The sequence below is a fragment of the Acinonyx jubatus genome, chromosome E1, assembly GCF_027475565.1.
Source record: "Acinonyx jubatus isolate Ajub_Pintada_27869175 chromosome E1, VMU_Ajub_asm_v1.0, whole genome shotgun sequence".
Classification (NCBI taxonomy): domain Eukaryota; kingdom Metazoa; phylum Chordata; class Mammalia; order Carnivora; family Felidae; genus Acinonyx; species Acinonyx jubatus.
Genome location: NC_069397.1, coordinates 26,088,012 through 26,114,275, shown reverse-complemented (window position 1 = coordinate 26,114,275; position 26,264 = coordinate 26,088,012). Strand labels below are relative to the sequence as shown.

The 26,264-nt window shown below is 36.0% G+C and overlaps 2 protein-coding genes and 1 long non-coding RNA gene across 5 annotated transcripts in view; 2 read left to right on the top strand and 1 right to left on the bottom strand.

Moving 5' to 3' along the window:
- The window catches only part of MED13 (mediator complex subunit 13), a 108,793-nt gene extending 91,095 nt beyond the window's left edge, over positions 1-17,698 (top strand). Inside the window, exons 21-30 of one of the 2 annotated variants that reach the window (XR_003412579.2) lie at positions 578-797; positions 1,636-1,827; positions 2,019-2,242; positions 4,732-4,874; positions 5,330-5,488; positions 5,599-5,784; positions 7,717-7,865; positions 10,184-10,357; positions 11,816-11,890; positions 13,219-13,319. Coding sequence is in view for 1 of the 2 variants with exons in the window: in XM_027034275.2 (XP_026890076.1) it covers positions 578-797; positions 1,636-1,827; positions 2,019-2,242; positions 4,732-4,874; positions 5,330-5,488; positions 5,599-5,784; positions 7,717-7,865; positions 10,184-10,357; positions 13,219-13,319; positions 13,673-13,805 (1,681 nt within the window). In the remaining variant the exon portion in view is untranslated. Of the gene's footprint in view, positions 1-577; positions 798-1,635; positions 1,828-2,018; positions 2,243-4,731; positions 4,875-5,329; positions 5,489-5,598; positions 5,785-7,716; positions 7,866-10,183; positions 10,358-11,815; positions 11,891-13,218; positions 13,320-13,672 lie in introns of those variants that run through there. The other variant, XM_027034275.2, reaches the window with a different exon arrangement.
- Positions 48-24,914, bottom strand: LOC113592659 (uncharacterized). The gene is made up of 3 exons (XR_003412580.2): positions 24,016-24,914; positions 22,537-22,652; positions 48-386 (listed from the first exon to the last, which is right to left on the bottom strand). It is a non-coding gene; the product is annotated as an uncharacterized LOC113592659 (long non-coding RNA).
- INTS2 (integrator complex subunit 2) overlaps positions 24,153-26,264 on the top strand; it is a 59,877-nt gene continuing 57,765 nt past the window's right edge. Inside the window, exons 1-2 of one of the 2 annotated variants that reach the window (XM_015069721.3) lie at positions 24,153-24,300; positions 25,583-25,889. In XM_015069721.3, coding sequence (XP_014925207.1) covers positions 24,291-24,300; positions 25,583-25,889 — 317 coding nt within the window. In that variant the 5' untranslated portion in view covers positions 24,153-24,290. Of the gene's footprint in view, positions 24,314-25,582; positions 25,890-26,264 lie in introns of both variants that reach the window. The other variant, XM_015069720.3, reaches the window with a different exon arrangement.

Here is a 26,264-nt window from a genome sequence, read left to right as displayed (position 1 = left end):
AACTTGATGGGAGTAATTATCCATAGGACTAATTTTCCAAAGAAGAACATTGTTTAGAGTAGCGAAATTATAAGTCTACTTAAGTGTGTTGTAAAGCTGTTCAAGAGGTAACTTGGCAAGTTTTGTGAGTGAAAATGTAGTGCTCAAGTGCTTTAAAAGGTTATAACAAAGACAAATGAATTTTTAAAAGTTTTGTGAAAATGTTTTATTTGGGGGAAGTTGAGTTCTAGATGACGGGGCAGTTCCAGAATGTAAAAACTTTAGGTATATACATGTCTGCTAGGAGATTCAAGGAAGGAAGGAGGTAGTTAACACTGATGACTTGAAGTCTTCTGTGATTTTCCCAGTGCATACTCAGGTGGCAGCTGTGGGGTGGTGAGCCTTTTCTAGAACACACAGAAGAGAATGGGAATATCACACAACATGTATTCTCTGTAATCCTGTGTTACGTTTCCTAATAAACTACTCTTTTCTCCTTGGGGCGGGGAGAGGGGAAAGAACCTGCTTTTGATACTACCTCAAAAAAGGTACAGTACAACTTTTTTTCCTAACTATATATTTCTACCTTAAATTTTAGCACGATGGATCGGGATAAAGTGGGCATCCCCACAGATGGTGATTCACATGCAATCACTTATCCACCTGCAATTGTCGTTTATATAATTGATCCTTTTACCTATGAAAATAAAGACGAGAGCACTAATTCTTCTAATGTATGGACTTTGGGGCTACTTCGATGCTTTCTGGAAATGGTCCAGACTCTTCCTCCTCATATTAAGAGTACTGTTTCTGTACAGGTAAGAATGGTAAATGTTGCAAATTAAATTTATATAAAACAATTTGATGTAGATAGAAGTTTCAAAAATACTATTCTGTATCCAAATTAATTTTTTTAAAAACCAGGTTCTATTATATTTTACTTTAAGTGATATTATGATAGAAATCTTCAGGAGTTTATGAAGATAAATTTTACAGTCATATCACATTAATAGAGGATAAAAAGATTGCATTTAAGTACATTAAATATTTCTCTTGTGTTGCTTTTATAAAGTAATTTTTAAATTCATATGCTTAAATAGAAGACTAGAGCGTGGGCCTATATAATTTTTTTTTTTTTTTTTTTTTTACGTTTATTTTGTTGAGAGAGAGGGAGACACAGAATCTGAAGCAGGCTCCAGGCTCAGAGCTGTCAGCACAGACCCAACGTGGGGCTCAAACTCATGAACCACGAGATCATGACCTGAGCCAAAGTCGGACACCTAACCGACTGAGCCACCCAGACACCCCTAGAGTATGGGCCTATATAAACTAGAATTCTAAATAAGACAGATTTCAAGTAAAAGTAGTAAATAATGATATTAACTTTTTTACAGATATTTTGAATTATTTCTTTATAGACTATAACAGAACTAATCAATGGCAGTATTAATATAACTGCTGTGTAGAAATTTTAAAGTTTTTATATAACCTGTTAGTAAAATTATTAAAAACCTATGTAATAAAATATAATTCTTTAGATTATAGTTTTAATTATGTTTTATTTAAATTTTCTGGTAAAAGTTTTTAGAGATTTAGACCCACAGTTGTTTTTATTTTTAGAAGTTTAACTTTGTAATATTTGCTTATAATTCTTAGATTGTTCCTTGTCAGTACCTGTTGCAACCTGTGAAGCACGAAGATAGACAAATATATACCCAGCATTTAAAATCCCTGGCTTTTTCGGCCTTTACCCAGTGTCGGAGACCCCTTCCAACATCAACCAACGTGAAAACATTGACTGGCTTTGGTCCAGGTTTAGCCATGGAAACTGCTCTTAAAAGTCCTGATGTAAGTATGTTTTCTGTGACCAAAATTATTGAATGATTATACATTTTATGATTTTATACAAAACTAAGTACAATCCTCTGTTTATTTCTCATTTTCCAATTATCTTATAATTGAATAGAGATATCATATTTTCAGTAAAAGATTTTTAGGATTGCATAGTACCAATAGTACCTTAATTTTTTATTTTACAGAGACCAGAGTGTATTCGACTTTATACACCACCTTTTATTCTGGCTCCAGTGAAGGATAAACAGACAGAGCTAGGAGAAACATTTGGAGAAGCTGGACAGAAATACAATGTTCTTTTCGTGGGCTACTGTTTATCACATGATCAAAGATGGATTCTTGCATCTTGCACAGATCTATATGGAGAACTTTTAGAAACTTGTATCATTAACATCGATGTCCCGAATAGGTACTTCTGTTTCTTTAAGTGTATCATTAGATCATCCATTTAAAAATACTCTCACACACACACTATGTTTCATTATTAATGAATAGAAAAATAGAAAATTGGAAGGTTATATCATTAAGTTTTGGAATTGTGGGTGATAATTCACTTTTTTTTTTTTTTTTTGGTAGGTAATATATTGTATAATTTAGGAGTATTAGAAATAATTTTGAGAGGTGTCAGACTTCGGCTCAGGTCATGATCTCCTGGTTCGTGGTTTGAGATCGAGCCCCGCATCGGGCTCTGTGCTAACAGCTCAGAGCCAGAAGCCTGCTTTGGATTCTGTGTCTCCCTCTCTCTCTGCCCCTCCCCCGCTCATGTTCTGTCTCTGTCTGAAAAAATAAATAAGCATTAAAAAAAAATGGAAAGAAAATGATTTTGATTTTTGTTACATAGAAGAGAGTAAAGTACCTAAATTCTATGTAATAAGGCTTGACACAATGATTTTAGCCTAAAAAACTTTGAAGCATGGAATGAGAGAGCCTCTGCAATTTAAAAAAAAAAAAAAAATCTAGTAAAGCATCCTAGGACATTTATTTCTCTCATGTGCCATCTAAAATATAGTCCCAAATTAACTGCATTAACTTCATTTACTAAAATTGTTGACTGAAAATTTTGCCTTTTAAATTAAATATTGGAGTGTCTTCTGAAATGGTGGCCTTATTTTTTAGAATTCTTCTTGGTAGTAATTAGGTATCATGGCTAGTTATTTCTGAAGGTTGTAAGTAATAGATCACAACAGGTAAGCCTCATATTAAGTTATAACTTAATAGACATTTCTAGTAATATATTTCAAGGCTAGTGAACATGGACTAAGAGAACCTGAAAGGCAAGTCCATGAAGTAATTTTCAAAAAATTTTGAGGTTTGGTTCTATCCTTTATTATTTTTTTTATTATATAAAGGTTCAGTTTCCTTAAGTTCAGAAATTGGTTATATATAGAAATATTTGATGACTATTAGATTATAGTGATGCTGAAGAAATGAAATATAGAAACATTAATTTTATATTATTATAATGTTTTATTGGCTATTTTTAATAAACCTTAGAGAAGTACTTCATACCTTATTTCCTTGACACAGTTTTTATTATTTATTTATTTATTTTAAGTTTATTTACTTATTTTTGAGAAAGGGAGTGAGAGATGGGGCACAAATCGGGGAGGGGCAGAGAGAGGGAGAGAGATTCCCAAGCAGACTGCATTCTGTCAATGCAGAGCCCAGTGCAGGGCTCATACCCACGAACCATGAGATCATGACCTGAGCTAAAATCCAGAGTCAAACACTTAACCAACTGAGCCACCCAGGCGCCCCATAAGTTTGATTTTTTTTTAAATGCTAAGTTAGTGAGCTTTGGAAATAGTATGCTTATCTGTGAAGGTTGAGAAAGAGTAGAGAAAGAATAATATCACCTTTCCAGTACAAAGATAGTATTGCCATTTCACTGAAGTAGAAAGGTCCAACTCTAGAGTTTTAGAGATCTGGGTTCAAATCCCGACACTGCCACTTACTGGCTATGTGATCTTGAGAAGACTACTTTAGCCAGCTAAGCTTCAGCTTCTCTGTAAAATTGGGAGAATAATTTTATCTGCCTCATAGGGTTGTTAGGCTGAAATGAGGTATAACATGTAAATTGCACATAATGCTTGTTATGTGTTAAGTACTTAGTCATTGCTTAGCCAGAGACTGCTTATGTTATGTACTTGCCTAATAAAGGATTTATATGCAGAAAACCCAACAGTGTTGTTTGGTCTGAGAAACATAGTGTTTTGTTTGATATTCTTCAACTTAAAGTATGAAGCAAGGGTTAGCAAACCACAGCCTTTGGGCCAAATCTGATCACAACTGTGTGGTTAGGTATTCTGAAGGACTGCGTTCATGCTGCAGCAGCAGTTATTGTTGCAACAGAATCTTGATGGCCTGGCCTGCAAAGCTTAGTATATTGGCCCTTTAGAGAAAAAGTTTGACAATCTCTGGTGTAGAGCAGTGTTTCTGGTGAATTTTGATGATTCATGAACTAGTTTTCATTTTAAAAGTTAAATATTTTAATGTGTTGGGGCGTCTGGGTGGCTCAGTCAGTTGAGTGACCAACTTCGGCTCAGGTCATGATCTCACGGTTTGTGAGTTCGAGCCCCACATCAGGCTCTGTGCTGACAGCTCAGGGCCTGGAGCCTGCTTCAGATTCTGTGTCTCCCTCTCTCTCTGCCCCTCTCCCACTCATGTTCTGTCTCTGTCTCGGAAATAAACATTTAAAAAAAAATTAAAATATTTTAATGTGTATTATAAAAACACAAACTAGCATAACCTATGATTTTATGTATATTCTTGCTTAGGACTATGTAGAAAGTGTCAAGCATTAAAATTAAGGGACCAGTTTTTCACAAATTTGAGCTCTTTTAAAATGTCATATGAATTTTAGAAATATTTAATTGTCTCTTGTATTCTGTACAATAGGGCTCGTCGGAAAAAAGGATCTGCTAGAAGGTTTGGTTTACAGAAACTTTGGGAGTGGTGCTTAGGACTTGTACAGATGAGCTCATTACCATGGAGAGTTGTAATTGGCCGCTTAGGAAGGATTGGTCATGGAGAATTGAAAGGTAAAATTGTGCTTTTGATTGTTAATTCATACACTGTTCAGACTACATCTTTGTAAATGTACTGAATAAAATGCAGAGGTTATAAAACTAGTTGTTTTGTTTTCAAAGAGGAATCACAAATATCTAGTTCACAAATGGCCTAATGCCAATTTTGAAAGGACATTTTACTTTGTTTTGACTTAATGGCAGTGTTATTACTACTGTCTTTTTTTGTCTTCCATTTTTTCCTCTTTTTGCCCATTATTGCAGCTCATCCCCTATTTAACAGATCAATTGATGTTGACCTATATTAAAATGTATGATGTTGAGTAACGTCAGCAAGATTTTTGGTTTGATGATGATTCCTATTTGAGGAATGCAGTAACTTAAAAACCATTATGTTTTAACTTTGGTTCTACAGGGTGTTAACAATGCTGTTACTTTGGATGTTATATTTTTACTGTTGATACCCACAGATTGGAGCAGTTTGCTGAGTCGTCGAAACTTGCAGTCTCTAAGTAAAAGGCTCAAGGACATGTGTAGAATGTGTGGTATATCTGCTGCAGACTCTCCCAGCATTCTCAGTGCTTGCTTGGTAGCAATGGAACCCCAAGGCTCTTTTGTTATTATGCCAGGTTAGCTATCCTTAGCTTATATCCGATTTAATTCTTCATGCACTTGCACTTCTAAGTATCATATAATATTGATTCTTCTATTATTGAAAGAAAAAAAATTCTCTTTTCAGATTCTGTGTCAACTGGTTCTGTATTTGGAAGAAGTACTACTCTAAACATGCAGACATCTCAGCTAAATACCCCACAGGACACATCATGTACTCATATACTTGTGTTCCCTACTTCTGCTTCTGTGCAAGTAGCTTCAGCTACTTATACCACTGAAAATTTGGACTTAGCTTTTAATCCCAACAATGGTAGGTGAATTGTTCTTTAAAGGTTTGCAAATATAAAGTAAGTCTTGATGATTGTGGCTAATTCATCTGAAGAGTTCCTCCCCAAACCTATCTGCATCCTATAAATGTTTATGAAACCTGTGAATGTTACTTTATATGACCATAAAAGACTTTACATGTGTGATTAAGTTAAAGATCTTGAGATGAAGAGGTTATCCTGGGTAATGCAGGTGGGCCCTAAATGCAATCACATGTATCTTTACAAGAAGGAGGCAGAGGGACGTTTGCTTACACACAAAAAAGAGGAAGGCCATGTGATGGAAACAGAGGGAAGCAAAGTCAGAAATGATGCTATGCTGCTGACCTTGAAGATGAAAGAAGGGGCTATGAGCCAAGGAATGCAAGGAATATACTTCTACATGCTGGAAAAGACAAGAAAAGCTTTCCCCTAGAGCCTCCAGAAAGAGAATAGACCTCCTGGTACCTTGATTTTGGCCTAATAACCAGTACTTTGATTTCAGCCCAGTAAAACTGATTTTGAATTTCTGGCCCCCAGAACTGTAGAGAATTAAGATATGTTTTTTTAAGTCATTAAGTGTGTGGTGGGGCACCTGGGTAGCTCAGTCAGTTGGGCATCTGACTTCAGCTCAGTCATGATCATGAGGTTCATGAGTTCAAGCCTCATATTGGGTTTGCAGCTATCAGTGCAGAGCCCACTTCAAATCCTCTGTCCCCCCTCTCTCTACCCCTCCCCCACTTGCACTCTCTCAAAAATAAATAAAACATTAAAAAAAGTTTGTGGTAATTGGTTAAAGTAGCAATAAGAAATTAATACAACCATTCTTCTACTTTATTGATACTGGAACTAGTGCTATGAATTGTCTCAAAAATATTTACTTATTTTAAAAGGCAACATTGATCATAAAATGTTTGTATAGGTTTTTGCCTGTGCTGTTTACCTGTACATAGACAATAGACTTTGTGGCACATTTTATATTCCTTTATAAATTGATTTGCCAAAATAATATAGTAATTTATTTAAACTGCCATAGTAGGGATATAGCTTTTGTAGATGAACTTAATAGATTACATTTTAGTAGAAGAGAAAATAAATGATATTCCATTGTTGCCCTGAATTACCTTAGAACACGGCACATCTCTAAAGTCACAAGTAGGGAGTATTTAATATTCTCTTCTTTGAATGTGTTTTACAATAACTTGAATATTTTATTTAATAAAGAACTAGAGTATTAATTGTGCATAGTCCCATTTTAAATATATTTTCATTCCAAGCATGCTGTTTTGTATTATTTTACTGTTGCTGTTGTAACAAATTAACACATGCTTAGTATCTTTAAACAACACACATTTATTTTCTTATAGTTCTGGAGGTCAAAAGTCTGAAATCAGTCTTGAGTGGGCTAAAGTCAGGGTGTCTGCAAGGTTGATTCTGTCTGGAGGCTCTGAGAGAATCTGTTTCTTTGCCGACATCTAGAGACCACCTGCACCTCTTGTCTTCCATCTTCAGCAGCAGCAGCAGCAGCGTAGCATCATCATACGTCCTTCACTGACTCTAACCCTACTGCCTCCCTCTTACTAGGACCCTTGTGATTACATTGGACCCACCTGGATAATCCAGAATAATCTCCCCATCTCAAGATCCTTAGCTTGATCACATCTGCAAAGTTCTTTATGGTAACATATTCACACATTCCTGGGATTAGGATGTGGACATCTTTGGGGGAGGGCATTATTAAGACTACCACATGCTTGTGTATAATGTATAGTTGTTTATATGGCTTCTAGAACAATACCTATCACATAGTAGGCATTAAATAGATGTTAATTAACCCATTTTGATTAAAATTCATTAATTTATTTTAACCCTCTTCTGCAAGTGACCACAGGATGTGAAAAATGGAATATTTATTTTTTTTTCTTTCTCCTATATAGATGGAGCAGATGGAATGGGTATCTTTGATTTGTTAGACACAGGAGATGATCTTGACCCTGATATCATTAATATTCTTCCTGCATCTCCAACGGGGTCTCCCGTACATTCTCCAGGATCTCATTACCCCCATGGAGGTGATGCTGGCAAGGTAACCCTGTTAAAAAACTTAATCTAAATGTCATTCATTAACTTAGTAACGAATTGATAAATAGAACACTATTTTTTCCTTGGAAATTAACAAGAAGTGAGAATTATAGTATCTGCATGCACTTTTGTCTTACAGATGTTAATACCTGAATCGCATATTTTTTCTTCAAATTCTTATTTAAATTCTAGTTAACATACAGTGCAGTATTGGTTTCAGGAGTAGAATTCAGTGGTTCATCACTTACATACAACACATAGTGCTCCTCATATCAAGTGTACCCATCACCCATCCAGCCCATCCCCCCATCCACCTCCCTCCATCAGCCGTCAGTTTGTTCTCTATTGTTAAGAGTCTATTTAAAAAAAAAGTGTCTATTATGGTTTGTTTCCCTTTCTCTCTTTTTTCCCCCTCCCATATTTTCATCTTTTTTTTTTTTTTAATGTTTATTTTTGAGAGAGAGAGAGACAGAGTGCAAGCAGGGAAGGGGCCGAAGAGAGAGGGAAATACAGAATCCGAAGCAGGCTCCAGGCTCTGAGCTGTCAGCACAGAGCCCGATACAGGGCTTGAACCCATGAACTGTGAGATCATGACCTGAGCTGAAGTTGGATGTTTAACCCACTGAGCCACCCAGGCGCCCCGTCATCTGTTTTGTTTCTTAAATTCCACATATGAGTGAAATCCTATGGTATTTCTCTTTCTCTGACTGACTTATTTTGCTTAGCATGATACAGTCTAGCTCCATCCACATCGTTGGAAATGGCAAGATTTCATTCTTTTTGATGACTAATATTCCATTGTGTATATGTACCATATCTTCTTTATTCATTCATCAGTCGATGGATATTTGGGCTCTTGCCATAGCTTGGCTATTGTTGATAATGTTGAATTATATATTATAAAGAGTCTCTAAGGCTCTGCTGTCCCTGACTTCATGTTTTCTTGGCTTTAGTCCTTCGTCCACTCACCATAGCTTCTAATCAGATATGGCTAGACCAGATTATTTGAGGATTGTAGTATATGCTCTAATCTGCCATTTGTATCAGGGCTGTGAGGAGGAACATAATAGAAATATTAATTTTCTCATAAGAATAGGAAAACACTATCTTCTTCCCTCCATCCTAATTTTTAGTGTTTAGTGTTGAGAAGCAGCTGTCTTGTTCTTCTATTTGAACTCAAAACTGATTGGGCTTCATTTGAGTAACATCTTTATTTGAGTGAAATTAAATATAGTTTTTATTTGATTATAATAGTATGCCTATGTTTAGAACCTGCCTATTTGTTTATTCTTTAGAGCCTGACTTTAAAATAAGGAAGGATCTTTGCCCCATCTTACCTTGTATCCGTTCCTTTTGTTTTTAACTGGAAAAAGAAGTAAGATCATTGGGGCACCTGACTGGCTCAGTTGGTAGAGCATGCAACTTTTGATCTTGGAGTTGTAAGTTTCAGCCCCAAGGAGGGTGCAGAGATTAATTAGAAATAAAAAAAAATACTAAAAAAACAGTGAGAGTATTAAAATGTGTGTGTGTGTGTGTGTGTGTGTATGGAAAAGCACCAGTAATCTCATCACTTTAAGAAAACCATATGTACTTGTAGCAAATTCCCTTTCACATGTATTTATGTTACAGCTTCCAATATGTATAAATAAGTATAATAAGTTTTTTAACCTTGTTTTCCCATAATTTGTTATGTCATTCCCAAAATGTTGGACATTTAAGTTTTTTTTTCTTTTTTTTAATGAAAAATTTTTAAGTTTATTTTGAGAGAGAGCAAGTGTGTGCATGCGAGAGAGCAGGGGAGGGACAGAGAGAGAGGGAGAGAGAATCTCAAGCAGGCTCTGCACTGTTAGCACAGAGCCCAACATGGGGCTCGATCCTGTGAACCATGAGATCATAACCTGAGCTGAAATCACGAGTCAGATACTTAACTGATTGAACCACCCATGCATCCCCCCCCCCCTTTTTTTGGTCTGTTATAGGTAATGTTGCAGTAAACCTTTGTCTGCATATCACTTTTTCTTCTTTTTATCTATTTCCTTAATGTAAATATCTAGAAATACATGGACTAATCTAAAGGATACAAGCATAAGCAGTTGGCATATTAATTTCCTTTTAAAACTCTTGAAATAAAGCTCATTCTTTTAGTACTGTTACTAATTATGATCTTCTTACTAAGTACATAGCAATTGATTTTTTTCAGTATCTTTCAGTATTTTTCTAAATTGACATCGTAAGATAATGAGACTGATTGCCATTGTGTATATCTAGTGCCCATGTATATATCAAATGAACTAACACACTTTTAATTTTTCTCTCTTAAAGGGTCAGGGTACTGATCGGCTACTTTCAACAGAATCTCATGATGAAGTAACTAATATTCTTCAGCAACCATTGGCCCTTGGTTACTTTGTGTCAACTGCCAAAGCGGGTCCCTTACCTGACTGGTTCTGGTCAGCATGTCCTCAAGCACAATATCAGTGTCCCCTTTTTCTTAAGGTATTTCCATTTTTATGCCAGTTCCTAAATAATACTAATCGACGGCTTAAGTCTTAAGAAACACAGAAGTGTCTAAGGTCAAATGCATTGCAATATATGACAAGAGCACAAAGAAGTTATCTAATTATGAAACAGCTCCACGTTTTAAATTGATATTAAGTTTGAACTTTTAATTAATCTTAAGTCATATTTCTGGGACTCTTGCTGTTATTATTTTCAGCTGCACATATGGAAGTTTAGAGCTGGGTGAAAACTTCTATTACTTTTAATCTAATAACTTTTCATTTTCTAGGTGAGCATATTAGAGTTCAGAAAAACTCATTTGTCTAAAGTCATAAATTGGTTAGTAGACTATGATTACAGTCTGGATCCTTTCATGATTATATGGTTATTCTTTGAATTACATCATACTGTACTTCTGTTATGCCTCAGTATTTGGGGGATTAAAGGATTCATAATTTTGTAAGAATATTTGATACTTAGATCCACTTACTACCTCCTTAAAAAATTTTTTTCTAGCTTTGTGTAAATTGCTGTGTTAAAACTATTAAGTCATTTTCAAGTACTAAGACTCCCATAGTGACTTATTTTATCAAAACAAGTTCATTAGCAAGTGCTGTAACAAGGTTGAGATACATCATATAATGGTAAAATGAGATTTGAAAGCCCTATGCAGAGTTTGTTGCTGCTGCTTACTACTTTTCCAAAATAGGAAATTCAGATCTGATTCACTTATTCTTATATATGCCCACCAGAAGTTGACAATTTTATTCCAGAGGTCATACTAACTAACCTAACTTCTTGCCAATTGATTTTTAATTGTAGGGTAAAAGTTGGATACTATGCTTTTAGTGGGTACTTGAACCAATAGGCTTGCTATCTTTTAAGCCTGTTGCTATTAAATCTTGATACTCTTGGCCAACATACCATTGAGTCAGTGACATTTGAGATTAAGCAATGAACTTCTGTAGCACATAAAGAATACAACAGCTGTTGATCTGAATTGACTATTAATGAGGTGATATATTTAGGAAGGTCAGCCAAGGTAATAAAGTTTTATCATATGAATTTTCCTCTCTTTCCAATATATGTACAGTGGTCTATATAGATCTCATTACAAGAACATATTCCCAAGTGTGTTTCTGCAAAATAGTAGTCCTTGGTGTTTCTATAAAACAAAGGGTTTTTTGGTCCTTTGGGAAATGTTACACATGCTTTCTGCCCCCTTTTGTTGTTATAATACATATGTGCACATTAAAGTCTCTGAAAAATAGCAGCAAATAACATTGTATACCTACTATTTCCCAAATTTACTTTAATACACAAGAAAGCAATTGTGTAACACCAGTTAATAATTCATGACCTTAGTGTTTCACGGAACATTTTTTTAGGAAACACCACTTTACAAAAAGTCCAAGGGACTATCCAGATTCTTTTCTACTCAATATTTATTTGCAGAGAGGATAGTGTAAAGTGGGCATTCACCCTCAGATACAGTGTAACAAGATTAGGACTTCTGGTCTGAATTACCAGGTAAGGCATAATTTACCATAATTTTGTTCACCTTTTATTTTCATACATTCCATTTTATTTCCTGTACCATAGGCAATAAAACCACCCGATGTGTTTCTCTTTGCTTAGAAAAATAATAGATTATTCCCTAGATGATTTAAAAAATCTTTTTATCTTAGAAATGAAATGGTAATTTTGGTACTGACTATATTCATTTAATCTGTAGTGATCTGTCATGTGAGACTTGTTTATAACTTACAAATGAAGAGTTATGGGCAGTTAAAGACATTTCTTTGGTTATATTCTTGAATATATATTAGAAGAGTTTATACATCTATTGCAGTTGTAGAGATCACCTAAATATAAAATAGTACCTTTTACTTTATACAGAATGAAGTCTGCTAGTATTCTGCAGTCAATACCACCATCTCTCATAGTTTTTTCACACTTAATATATTGACTCAATAAACAAAATGATTCACTTTCTTTAATTGAAATGTGAAGAAGAGTACCACATTCCTTTCTTCCACTCTTCATTGTCATACCAAAATGGGTGTGGCAGTTGTTACTAAGCCTCCATTATGAAATTGCATGGGCAAAGGAAGGCATTCTATATACTGTATTAGAGTGCTTACAATTCCACCATAGGTAGCTTTATTTAAAATTTGTAGCTTTGTATGTAGTATATTTGCATATGCTGACTTTTTCAGTGCTAGACCTAGGTGTATGTGCATAGTCTAAGTTCTGTGTAACCTGTAGACAGGTTTATCAGTTTAGTGCTTCCTTAAACATTTACTTGACACATCTAGGCATGTTACATGCAGAAAATAGATAATAACTTTATTTTCTTTTTTACTTTTTATTTCATTTTTTTAATGTTTATTTTGAGAGAGAGAGACAGGGAGAGAGAGAAGCGATCAGAGGAAGGGCAGCAAGAGAGGGAGAGGAAGAATCCCAAGCAGGCTCTGCACCATCAGTGCAGAGCCCGACTTGGGGCTCGATCCCATGAACCGTGACACCATGACCTGAGCTGAAATCAAGAGTTGGCCACTTAGCCAACTGAGCCACCCAGGCACCCAGAAAATAGATAACTTTAACTTTTAAAATAACTATTAAATAACTTTTAAAGGGATTATTATGTGGTCTCAAAAACAATAGAACTGAGGAAAATTAAGATTGAATATAAGTTATGCACTTAAACAAGAAGAACAAGCATCTTTATAGTGGTGCCCATTCATTACATAGGTCTAAAATGTATTTCATCAAGGACGAGACCTTGGGAAAACTTGGGAAAATAAGGTAAAACCAACAACTTTTTCATTTGGCTGACTGATTACCTGTTTTTTTAGGCCTCTTTGCACCTCCACGTGCCTTCAGTGCAATCTGACGAGCTGCTTCACAGTAAACACTCCCACCCACTTGACTCAAATCAGACTTCAGATGTCCTCAGGTATAGCTCTTTTTACCATTAAAGTTCTCCATTGCAACTTTGAAAGAGTATAATGTTGATCCTTACGTATTTTCCTCCTGTTTGTCAATAATTTATAGTTGTGTACCCTTGGATCTCTAGATGAATTACATCATTCAGAATGAGTCCTTTTCTTTCTAGCATGTGTAATCTACTTTTGAGAATACTTTTTTTTGAAAATTAGTTTATCTTTAATTTCCCCAAGGACTCTCTCTTCCATACCTTCCACCATTTTTTAAAGTGGCTTTAAATCTTAGATGCCATAATTGGAAACTGCTTCCAAAATCTACAGTGTAAGTATATACAGGACTTAAAACAGTTTATTTACTTTTCAGGTTTGTTTTGGAACAGTACAATGCACTCTCCTGGCTAACCTGTGACCCTGCAATCCAGGACAGACGCTCCTGTCTCCCAATTCATTTTGTGGTGCTGAATCAGTTATATAACTTTATTATGAATATGCTGTGATCTTCATTGGATGGAACTGTGCAAGAAGAGAACAAGGAAAAAAGATATTTCACTGCAAGATTAAGTTATAATTATCTTCTCAGTGAAAGTCATCTGTGATGGGGTCTAATTCTTATTACTTCAACAAATATTGTTTTGACTTGGGGGGAGGGGCTATAACCCTGCTATTTTTCATTGACTATACTGAACTCTTTAGGATGATGACTGATCATACAAAACGTATTATAACATTTTCGTAGCAAAATTAACCTTTTTTTTTTCCAGTCACAGTATTTGTGAAAAGTAATGAGCCATAGTACCCAGTCATGTTAAATGAATATTAAAAGCATGGAGAGGAAACATGAGGAACAATGAATTTCAACATATGGCTTCAGAACATCAAGATGTTCTTGTATTGGATTATAGTATCTAGTATTCAAAAATGCCTGCATCTCTTATTTATTGTAAGTTTTTAAATGTATAAATTGTCTTATATTTCTTAACCTCTTTTATAAAAATTTTCCTAGAAGGTTTATACTGCCTTCTTGCTTTAAAGCAATTGGTCTAAAATATATGTAATCGTCTTAATTAAAAAGTTGCAGTAGGGTTGCTTTTAGAGTATTATTTTTTTGTAAGGGGGTGGGTGGGACAGTAAATTTGTATTGTCTCGATGTACAGTTTAATGGGGATAGAGGGGGAATAATGTCCATACCATTGTGTGTGGAGGATTTACAGCTAAGCTGTAGTTGCAGAGTACATGTACAGTAATGAAGTTCACTGTGTTTATAAATTGAAAAGGTACCGGGTCTTACAGCATTTTATATATCACACCTTTACAGAATAACATGATGGCAATATACAAGTGATATTGTTGGGTGGTTTAACTTAGAATAAAATGAGAATTCTTCAGTTATATTTTGTACTATGGTTTAGGGCTATGACTAATATTTCAGGCCATTTCCAGTGAAAGAAACTTAGTTTTACAAGAAAAACATTTGCTACTGAATGCTTAAACTAATTTTGGTGTTTAATGTTACATACTTAAATGTTTTTTTCAGTTTTGACAGTGGCACATCTAGGCATGGGAATATTAATTATGAAAATTATCTTCAGGATCTGCTATAAGGTTGAAATTTAGCCCAGCTCTAGGCATTTTACAAATTATTTTAAGAACAGTCACTCTGATTGTTTGACTTTTTTTTGTTTTTTAAATTAAAGATTGGGAATGTATGTGAGAGTATGCATATGTATGGATGTGTGTGTGCAATCAAACTGTGGTGTAAATAGATTTCTCAGTGAATTCTGGTATTCAGACTCTATTCCACTAGTTAAAGAACCATTTTCTAAACTTAACCTGTTTCCTTTTGCCTTTTTTATTTATTTAATTTTCTTGGTTTGGAGATGGCAGTCCCAAACACCAGAGTCTGTACTTTTCTATAACACAGCTCAGATTAAGGCAGGGCATATGCCAAGGAGGATCTCACCTCCCTAAAGAAGGGACTTGAATTTTAGGGACTTTAATTCACCCCTTCCTTCAATACAGCTTTCCCCCTTCTTGTTTGCACATGCCAAGATAAATGCTTTTATGCAGGCTTTACCCCTTTAAAAAGTTGTTTCTACAGTGCTGCTCACAAGAGAGTCCAAGTTAGCTTCCTGCCTGTGTTGCTGACTTGAATTCACAGTCACCAAGTCTACCTATCTTTCTTGGAAGCAGTCTAGAAAAATTCTGAATTTGTACATTCAGTAATTCTCCACAAGGACAAAATCAGTTGTATTTACAAAACTGTAATTCGGTGTGTTTTGTTTTGTTTTTACTGAAACTTGTTTTGTAAATACTATATGCTTAGCTTAAATATCACTTTCTTACAAACAATATAACTTCTTCAAATTGTGTATATTAAAACATTAGCAAGTCTTGTTTTTTCTATAAAAAACACACAACTGGTGACAAAGGTTTTCAATCACTTCTTCAAAATTATAATGCAATTCCAAGGGTCAGCATTTTTGAAATTAGAATTTAAAGATCACATCTCTGCATTCATTTTTAAATTATGCTAGCACACTACAGATTATGTTGGCATGTTTTGTTCTATACTTAAAAAAACTTGTCTGAAATTTGAGGGGAAAAAAGATGCTTATTTGGAATATCTATAAAAAGTATCCTCTTTTTTTTTTTTATAAACTTAGCTCAGTAGTGACTTTTAAAAATAAAAGCTATATTCTCAGTTGTTTAATATCACTAGCTTGTAGTGAACACACCTCAGTTTGAGGATAGATTTTTAAAAAATTATTCCCTGACAGTTTCTTTTATATGGAGCCATAAAGAAAGGAACCCAGTATACAATTCCTTTTTATCTGGGAACAGGGAGTAGTTCCCAAATATATAAGATTTACTGGTAAGATTTTTTTTCTTCCCTTCATATTTAAGTTCACACTTAAATAGAAAATTATTAAATATCCATTAGAAAAGGTCAAGAGACTTATTTCAAAAAGTTAAGCCTTTTATGCAGGATGATGGATCTGACTTACTACCATACTGTCACAGACAAGTATGGGTAGTTTTTTGTTTGTTTGTTTGTTTGTTTGTTTAAATGGTAAGCAAAATAATATATACTTTATACCAGTTGATCACCAACACATTGACTTCTTTGTTACAGTGCTAATGTCTGTTTTTTGTGCAGTTATCCATTACAAAGCAGGGTGGAAGTACAGTATTTTGGCATTTAAAAAGATTATATAATGTCTGCTTCCAGCCAGTGAGAAACATCTAGCCATACTTTCTTATGCAAGCCATTCAGTTATCAGGACTGTGAATTAACACTGTATGAATAAATTTCTGTACACCTTATTGTTTGGCCAGAAGGCCACCAAGTGTACTTATATGTAATCCTTAAATTTTAAAGTAGCTGTAATTTTTAAATCTTTCTAAACTTTTCTTAAACCACTAAAATTAAGCTCTTACTACTTAGTCAATTATCCTCAGCTGTATTCGTACTCAATTGTCAGTATGGCACAGATTACTGTATTAAAATATTCTCCTTTCGTCTTCATATTTACCTTCTGAGGTAATTTTTTAACTTAATGTGTTACTACAAAGATTTGCAGATCTTTAATCAAGCACTATGTTAATACTGTAATATTCAAAATACTATGTTGCGTTATTTAAAATGTTCAAATTGAATACATTAAAAGGAAGTTTTTAAATGCTGTTGCATCATATAATTTGCTACTCATCCACTATGGCATCGCATACCAGTCTATTAATACATTTAATGTTGCATGAGTAATGTTTTGGTCTGGGTTTCCTCTTAAGATTTTAGTTTGTCTAAATTAAAGAAAAATGTTTTTGACATACATTTTTTTTTGGTCCCTCACCCCCTCCTCCCCCAATCAGCTGGAAATCTTAACCTTTAGGTTTTTCTTGGTGTTTTAATGGGCCCAGAACTGTGGTTTAAATTTTCATATATATGTTTTCTCTTTTGTGGAGTATTAATTAAAAAACTGGATTTGGGACCTAAGATACTCCTCAGGTTGATATATTCATGAAGTTTTAAAATAGTTTTAGTTTTCAAAGTAAACTGGATTTGTGGACCTTAAAGTTACTGAGTTTAAACTACAAATTGTAACGTCATTACTGGACATGTCAGCATCAACTCTCTCAAATAGCTTGGTCACTTTATGAAGGGGCGTTTTAAAGTTGTTGTTTAGCAGTGACATTTAATATGGTCCAATTGCTTTTTTTTTTTTTCAATGTGACAAAAAAAGAATAAGGAACAAACACTATTGCTGCCGAATGCCATAACACTGAGTTGTACAAATTGTGATTGAGGAAATGAAAAGGTTTATACTTTTTAAAAAAAACAAAAAACAAAAAACAAAACTTCAAATGGAATAAATTATTCATGAAGCCTTCATTGTGGTGTCTCATTTTGTTAAAAATATTTCCATCTTAAACTTAAGTAAAAATTAGTGGTATTTTTTGTTGTAAGTCAAAAAGGGTACCCTAAAAATTGTACTTTTAATATCTCCATCTGAAGTATTTTATTAAAAATTTTCTAACCATATTAGTGATTAATATACAGGAAAGTTATATGTGTACATACATACTCCTTTTAGGCTCATCAGTTTGGTATCCTTTTTCTAGTCCAAAGCTACCTTCAGATATTTAAAGCTTAGCTCAGGCCTACTTTTTTGATCACATAAATGTTTTTGAAACATAAAAAAAGTCTTCAGATATGAACACTCCATTAAAATATTGTATGAGCAGCCATTTTAAATATTTTTGTCCAAACTTAAACTGAGTAAGGACAAACCCCCAAATTGTGTCCATTTTGAAATAGTGTTTGCCAGCAAAATTTAAAAAATAATCCTTTAAAAGGAGGTATATGGTGTTGAACTTCTACCTTCTTAAGTTATTCTGTCTCACAGTTTGTATTACCTGTGATTTTTTTTTTTTATCTTGTTAGTCTAAAACCCTTTATGGCTGCTTCTTGCTCTAAATATCTAAAGTCTTAACATGGTCTGTCCCCTGCCTTCCCCACAAGTATCAAGATGGGCTTTTTCTTGTGTTTTCCTCCTTGCCTCTTAGGCCATTTGAATTCTTTGAAAGCCCCATGGTTATTTTTGCCTTAACTTTCCACATACAATCTTGCCTCAGACTAGGTCCCCTAGTAATATACTTTTTTAAAGTTTATTATCCTGAGAGAGCGCAAGTAGGGGAGGGGCAGAGAGAGAGAGAGAGAGAGAGAGAGAGAGAGAGAGAATCCCAAGCAGCCTCTGCACTGTCAGCACAGAGCCCGAGGGGGTCAAACTCACCAACCATGAGGTCATGACCCGAGCTGAAATCAGTAGTCACACTTAACCAACTGAACCACCCAGGTGCCCCCCTAGTATTTTACTTATATTGTAATAATCTGTATGGAGTCTTCACAGTGTTTTTTGCAGTTTGTATGAATGTTTGATCCTACTAAATGACCTCATGAAGGCAGAAACTGGGTCTGTTTTGCTTACTAATGCATCTAGAATCCAGCACAACATCTAGCACATTAATAGGGCACTGAAATATTTGAATAGACTTCTTGTGATAAATGCCTCAAACTATAGTACTTAGTTGAAGTGTGATTTCTGCAAAAATTCAAATGAAACTGTACAATCTAACTACTTGGGACTATTTTCGCATTAGTAGAAACAATCACTAGATGAGTATTCTTGTGCTCTCAGATTTGCCACCTTTTAGCTGGTGACTTCAGACAAAACTTTGAACCTCTTGAGGTCTAAATTTGTTCATTTGTATATGAACACAATAGTAACCACTCCTTCCTAATGTTAGCTTTGTGCACCTCAAAGGATTACATAAAACATAGAAATTTGTAAAATACAAATGTGAGGGATGATTAATACAATACCTATGTTCTCTAGAAGAGTTGTGATTTAAGACCTGCCAGACCAAAAAAAAAAAAAAAAAATGCTTACAACAAAAGGACTCATTTATTTTTAATGTTTATTTTTGAAAGAGTGAGGGGTGAGGGGCAGTGATAGAGGGGGACAGAGGATCTGAAGCGGGCTCTGTGCTGACAGCAGAGTGTCCAATGCAGGGCTTGAACTCCCAAACCATGAGATCTTGACCTGAGGTGAAGTCAGACGCTTAACTGACTTGAGCCACCCACGTGCCCCAACAACAGGACTTTTAAAATATGTTTCTAGCAAGATCATCCATGGAAAAAAATGCAAAGAATCAAGTATTTAATACTTAATTTTTATCTCCCTTCTGTCCTAACCTACTCTGACTAAAAAGAAATCAGCTTGAAGGGTCTTTAAGCTCTAAAACGTAAAGTAACACACATATGATGAAATAAAATCTGAGATACTTAACGGATTTAAAGCATTTAAAGGTGTCAGGTCCAAAGGAAATATATCCTCGGTACTAAAAGAACTTGTAGATATGGTTTCAGAAATGCTGTGGAAAACTGAAAGGTTCCAGAATAGTGAAAATGCACAACTTGCTCAGTTTTTAAATTTTTAAAAAGATGGGGTGCCTTGGAAGCTCAGTGTCTGTCTCTTGCTTTCAGCTCAGGTCATGATCTCAGGATTAGCGAGTTCAAGCCCCAATCTGGGCTGTGCTGGACAGCAAGGAGCCTGCTTGGGATTCTCTCTCTGCCCCTGCCCTACCCATTCTCTCTCTCTCTTTCTCTCTCAAAAGTTATGTCCTAGAAACTACTAATAATTTATTTCACTTTATGAACAAGTTCATTAGAAACCAGCATAGTTCCACTAAAGCACTATTTAATAGACTGTTTACTATACACTAGTCATGAGATACACACCTTTGACTTTTAGCCATCAATCTGCTGAGAAACATACATGTGTATACATAATTAGTTCCATAAGCCCTCTAGAGTGATAAGAACAACAATGTAGTGCATATACAAGAAGGAATAACTGAAATCAATCTACATTTTATTTTGACAGCATTAATAAACAGATCATGGAAATGGATATTCAGGTTATTTAATAAGGTTTCATGGTATTGTTACACTTAAATCATTAATTCAACAAACCAGTATTAAGTACCATACTTTAGTTCCTGCCCTCCAAGTACTTACTTTGGAAAGGTAGGAGAAACAAATTTTAACAATGTAGTACAATATGTGACGTGCTATGATGGAACGAAGTAAAGGGAGCCTTGAGAATATTGAAGAGGGTTACTTTAAGAGATAGGTGGTTTGGGAAAGATTTCTTAACTGGAAGTGAGACTTAAAGGATACATAGGAGGTACTACATAAAGAGAATAAAGGAATTTCAGACCAAAGGAACAGTGAGAGAGAAGGTCCATGAATAGCATGAAGGATTTGGGAAACAGCAGTTCCAACAGACTAAAACAGAGGCACTATGGTGGGATAGATAATGCAGGAATCCAAACCAGAGCTAAGAATTCAGACTGTGAAAAACTGTCTTTTGAGTGCCACCTTAAGGAAAATGAACTTTATCCCAAAGCAGGGAAGTGTTTCAACAGTTAGGATGATTCATAATTAATTGAACAATCATACCAAAAAAGGCATGTTGATGGAGCTGTATCAACCTGAAGGGATGTCTCTAGCATACTATAGAATCTTGGCTGGACCCAATTCCATTCAATATTTTACCCATAAAATTAATGAAGAGATGATCTGCTTTGCAGATAGCCAGTGTAAAAGAAGAGTCCAAAAGATCTTGACAGGGTGAAACAATGGAAGAAATTTTGGGATTTCAAGATAAAATAGGACACTGTTGAGGATAATTATAAAAAGAGTTCCATATTGAGAACATTTGAGTTAGATGGCTCCTGGGATCCTTGTACTTCCAAAATTCTATGAGTCAATTTCTAAAGAATATTGGTCTTCCTTTAAATACCTAGGTCTTCTAATTTCTTGAAGCTCATTTACTTGGCAATAATCTACATAAAAGCACCTAGTGTGCCTGAAACATAGTATTGTTTTTTCTTTCCGTTTGTTTCTCCTTTTCTTCCCTCAGTCTTACTGAAAAATAGTTAAGTAGAAAAGGATAAATCATCGTAAGCCAGTCAGAAGAGAATGTTTACTTCACTTAGGAAGGAGTGTTATTTTTTAACTTAAGTATAGGAATTACGCAACGTGTTTCATCAAATCTAAACACCAGTAATTGTAAGACACCATTATATGTACCACTAAAAAATTTAAAAGATCATTACTGATCTTAAGACACCACAATATCAGAGATGTTAAAATGTGAAAAAGTCACCATAGAGTTGATGAAATATGTCTTTATGTGGGACACCTCACTGACTCAGTTGGTGGAGCATGCAACGCTTGAATTCGGGGTGGTAAGTTTGAGCTCCATATTGCATGTAGAGATTAGTTTAAAAAATAAATCTTTTTTAAAAAAATATCTTTGTGAGTAAAATGGTAATGAGCCTCAGTGCCACATTGGTCTTAAAGGGGGATTATTTTCTCAAACATTTCTTTCTCAAACGCAAAGTGTACACCATAATTACATAATATGCCCCTTTAGTAATCAAAGGTTTTGTGGTTTATAGGCAACTAAATGTTAGGGCTAATTTGTAGCATTATTTACTTTTCTATAAGTTCTTAATCTAATTAAGCATCTGAGCTGCAAAGTCTTTAAAAGTTGATCTTAGTATAGAGAAACCACCTCAGAAAAAGCAGATTTAAAACTCAAAAGTCCATCAGTAAATCTTTTTTCACTGAGTTCTGTATGGCTGTCAAAATGATTTCACTGGTGAACAATGTAGATCTCAAAGACTTTGACTAAGTGGATATGAGTGGAACAGGCGAGAGAGCCTAGGGTAACTTCCAGGTTTCTGGCTTGGGCAATTCTGGGTAGTGGTGATATTCACTGAGATAAGAATTGGAAGACAAGGAGAAGGGGACTTGGAAGAAGGTAAGTGTCAGCATTCATTACCATTACACGCTAGCTATCTTATTTGAGCTGGGTGTGATCTGCTGTTAGATTGAGACGGATCTGTAAGTTGTTTCTTCATTAGTGATTACAGGATTGTAAGTAGAGCTGGAAGAAATTTTTTTTTTTTAATTATTTTAGAGAGAAACAGAGCACTAGAAGGGGAGGGACAAAGAGAGAGGGAGACTGTAAAGATTGGGAGACACAGAATCTAAAGCAGGCTCCAGGCTCTGAGCTGTCAGCACAGAGCCTGATGCAGGACTCGAACTCGACCTCATGAACTGAGAGATCATGACCTGAACCAAAGTCAGACACTTACCTGACTGAGCCACCCAGGCACACCTAAAGTTGGAAGAGATCTTAAAAATCACTTAGTTCACATCCCCTTTCTCCCATTATTGATCCCCCAAACCATGAATTCTCTTCATATTCCTCCTGTGAAAAGACCATCCAGGGAGATTAAATTGTTTAACCTCTGTCTCAGTCTCAATTTCCCCACAATTATAAAACAGAGACTATTCCCTACCTCAGATAATTAAATCAGATAACAGATATAAAATACTAGTGCCTAGCAAGTGTTCAATAAATATCAGCTTAAAAATGACAATGTTGTACAATTTGTGACCGAATAGACTGTGAAATCAATTTTAGTGTGTAGTGACCAGCAATTAAAAATTTTTTTAATGATTTTCTTTTTAAGTAATCTCTACACCCAATGTAGGACTTGAACCTAACAAACCCGAGATCAAGAGTCATATGCTCCACCAACTGAGCCAGTCAGGTGCCCTGTGACCAGTAAGTTAAAGAAGTGAAATAGAACATATAATATGTAGTATGTGTTATTTCATAAAAACTTTGTTCCATTTAAATGTGGGCATATATGAGCATGTGTGTCCTGGGTCACAATGTGAAACTGTAGGTCAGGTGGATATAAGTTTGAGAAACAATGAAACACACATTAGTTCTCTTCTTCCTTTGTTGAAAGAAGAGAAAGTCTGAAAGCAGACTTTATTAGGAGATTAGTACTCTGTGAAAGCCTTGGAAACTATATAGTATGAGGCTGTATTTCTCTCTGTAGAATATTTTTGCTCCCAGCTTGTAGCACAGTATTTGGTAAGCAGGTGATACATGCACATTACTTAAATCAGGAACTAGAAATAGTATGAAAATATACAGAGACTAGTTTTTAATCTTTTCTGCTTAGACTCCATTTGAAAATTTGTTGGAAGTTTTGGGTCCTCTTTCCAGAAGTGCCAAACACACACAATTTTGCAGATTCCAGGGAATTCCTGAAACCCCATCCACCACTTTCTAAAGGTCTATGGACCTTGAGTTTTTTGTTCTGGTTTAAATCGAAGTATAGTTGACACACAATGGTACACTGGTTTCAGGTGTACACTATAGTGATTGGACAACTCTATGTTATACTCTAGGCTCACCATAAGTGTAGCTACCATCTATTACAATACCATTGACTATAATCTCTATGTTGTAAGGGAGTTAGTTATTCATTCCATAACTAAAAGCCTCCCACTTCCCTTCACCCATTTTGCCCATCCCCCAACCCCGGACCCGAAGGCATAGAAACCCGAAACTAAGATGTTTAACTTGTGACTATGAGGGTATGAGGTCAAGAGCGAAAGATCAGGAAAAGATTAATTTTTAAATTCGCCTATAAATCCTTCGATTCCAGAGCTTAAGTGCTAGGGAGGCATAGGCAGGGACAGAAAGAAGGGTGCAGTCATTAGTATTCCGGTCAAAGGATGGTGGAAACAACTTTAACGTTTCTTTTACATACGTTATGTCATTCAAGTGCCACAAAAATCCTGTGAAGATGAAACTCAGGTCAGAGGGGCTTAAAGATTTAATCGGAAAGGATAAAAGTGATAGATTTTGGAAGCAGAAACCGAAAGCAGCATTTTAAATCTTCGGGAATGCAGTTAAGGGGACGGGAAGGAAGAGGTGGGACCGCGCACGCGCACCGTTGCATCAGCGCGGACGTCTCTGGGTTTCCTTTGCAGACAGCCTTCCTCTCAGTCCAGTACGGTGGCCGACGGGAGCCAGACGCTGGGGATGAATGAAGGTGCTGGGTGCAGGTTGAAACAGTCCCCTCTGCTTTCCCCTCCCTTCAGTGCGGTTTCTGCCTTTGTGCGGTGTCCCCATCCAGCCCTACCGCACTGCCGACCCCATTGGTCCCGGCGTCTGGGTTTTTGGTGCCTGTGTCGATTCAGGGCACAGCTGGGTTTGGCGAATGCGGATTTTCGCCTAGGCCCAACTTTGGGCCGCGCTCTCGATTTCTACCGTGCCCCGCCTCTAGGGCGCGGAATCGGTGTTGAGTCCCGGGAGGTTGGAGGGTAAATCTTGAGGTATGAAGCTTCCGTTTCTCAGGCCTCAGCTCGTTCTCCGGTCCACGTCGGTCACTGGCCTTACATTTCTCTGCCAGGGGGACTGGTTGGTTCTCGTTACGCTGAGGGCGAGACCTGTGAACACACACCGGTCTTGCTTGGCGCCACTGCTCCCTCAGCCCGCCCTGTGTTAAAAGGCCAGCTCCTCTTGTTTAAAAACAAAGTAGCGTTTCTGCCCACGACTCTGTTAACCCATGTTTTTGCTAGTCTGATGGATTGGAGGGGATGGCTTTGGCCACCTGCTCCCTGCATTTTTTTTTTTTTTTAAGCTTCTGATTAGTGAAGATAAGAGAAGTGCTCAAGTGGAACTCATCCTTCTCCCATAGCTAATTGTAGCTCCACAGCAATTTTTTACCAAGCAACCCAGGGGACATTAGGATAGTGTTACGGCCTTGAGGACGTTGAGTCTGGCATTGCTTCTGCCTAGTGAGGAGATTTAGCAGTGCATTTATTGACTGGTGGAGGGTGGGAAAGAGAAGAGTAAGTTTTTTACATTTGTTGGATAGGCATAAGAAGCTAAAGAGATATGGACGAGGAACACATTCTTAACTATACTTTTATTTGCATTGCGGTGCTCAGATGATTGATGCAGTGGAGAAAGTCTTGGACTGCGATTTAATAGATGAGGGTTCAGCCTAGGATTTTGCTACTAGTAGTAATCATTATATGTCTGTTACCTAATCTCTCTGGGCTTCATATTTCTTCTTTGCAAAATAAGTATTAGAAGATCCTGAGGGCTGGAGGAAATGTTAACATACTCTGCTTTTTCATTTTCTAGGTGGGAGTAAAAACATAGGGAGACTTCACATGTGCCTGAAACATAGCCAACATAGAGGCATATTAAAGATAGACCACACTTCTTAGGGTTTTTAAAAAGAGGGGCATTCATACATGTAGGAGTTATACACCTACTTTCGTTTTTTGTTGTTGTTGTTGTTGTTGTTGTTTTTTTACCATTAGGATCAACAGTGATAATGGCTGAGTGTACAAGCCTTCAGTTTGTCAGCCCTTTTGCTTTTGAAGCAATGCAAAAAGTGGATGTTGTTCGGTTGGCATCTTTAAGTGATCCAGAATTGAGACTTCTTCTGCCCTGCTTGGTGCGAATGGCACTTTGTGCTCCTGCTGACCAGAGCCAGAGCTGGGCTCAAGATAAAAAACTCATCCTTCGTCTTCTCTCTGGAGTGGAAGCTGTCAACTCTATTGTTGCATTGTTGTCAGTGGACTTTCATGCTTTAGAACAGGATGCCAGCAAAGAACAGCAGCTTAGGTAATGTTGTGTTATATAATATGTGGACTGGGATTTACTCGGATTTGTTAAAGAAGAGGGAGTCAAATATTTTTTGGAGATTTTAGGACTTTTTATTGGATGCACTCCCCCAGAAAAGATTGAGAATCTAAACTTTGGAGAGCATTTTACTTAGTTCTTTTCTATTTATAGTTAAAATTCTAGAATTCCATATTCTAAAATGTTGTGTAGAGAATTTTGGCTACACATATTGTTGTATACATGCTAAACTGAATACGCCAGTTGGTCTCAGCGGGAAGTGGGTAGGGTAAGTTCCCCTAAAAGTAGAAGTATTTACTGGGAGGCTTTTTAAGCTTATATTGATTTCCCCAAATTCTGGGCAGTTGTTTGGTCCTT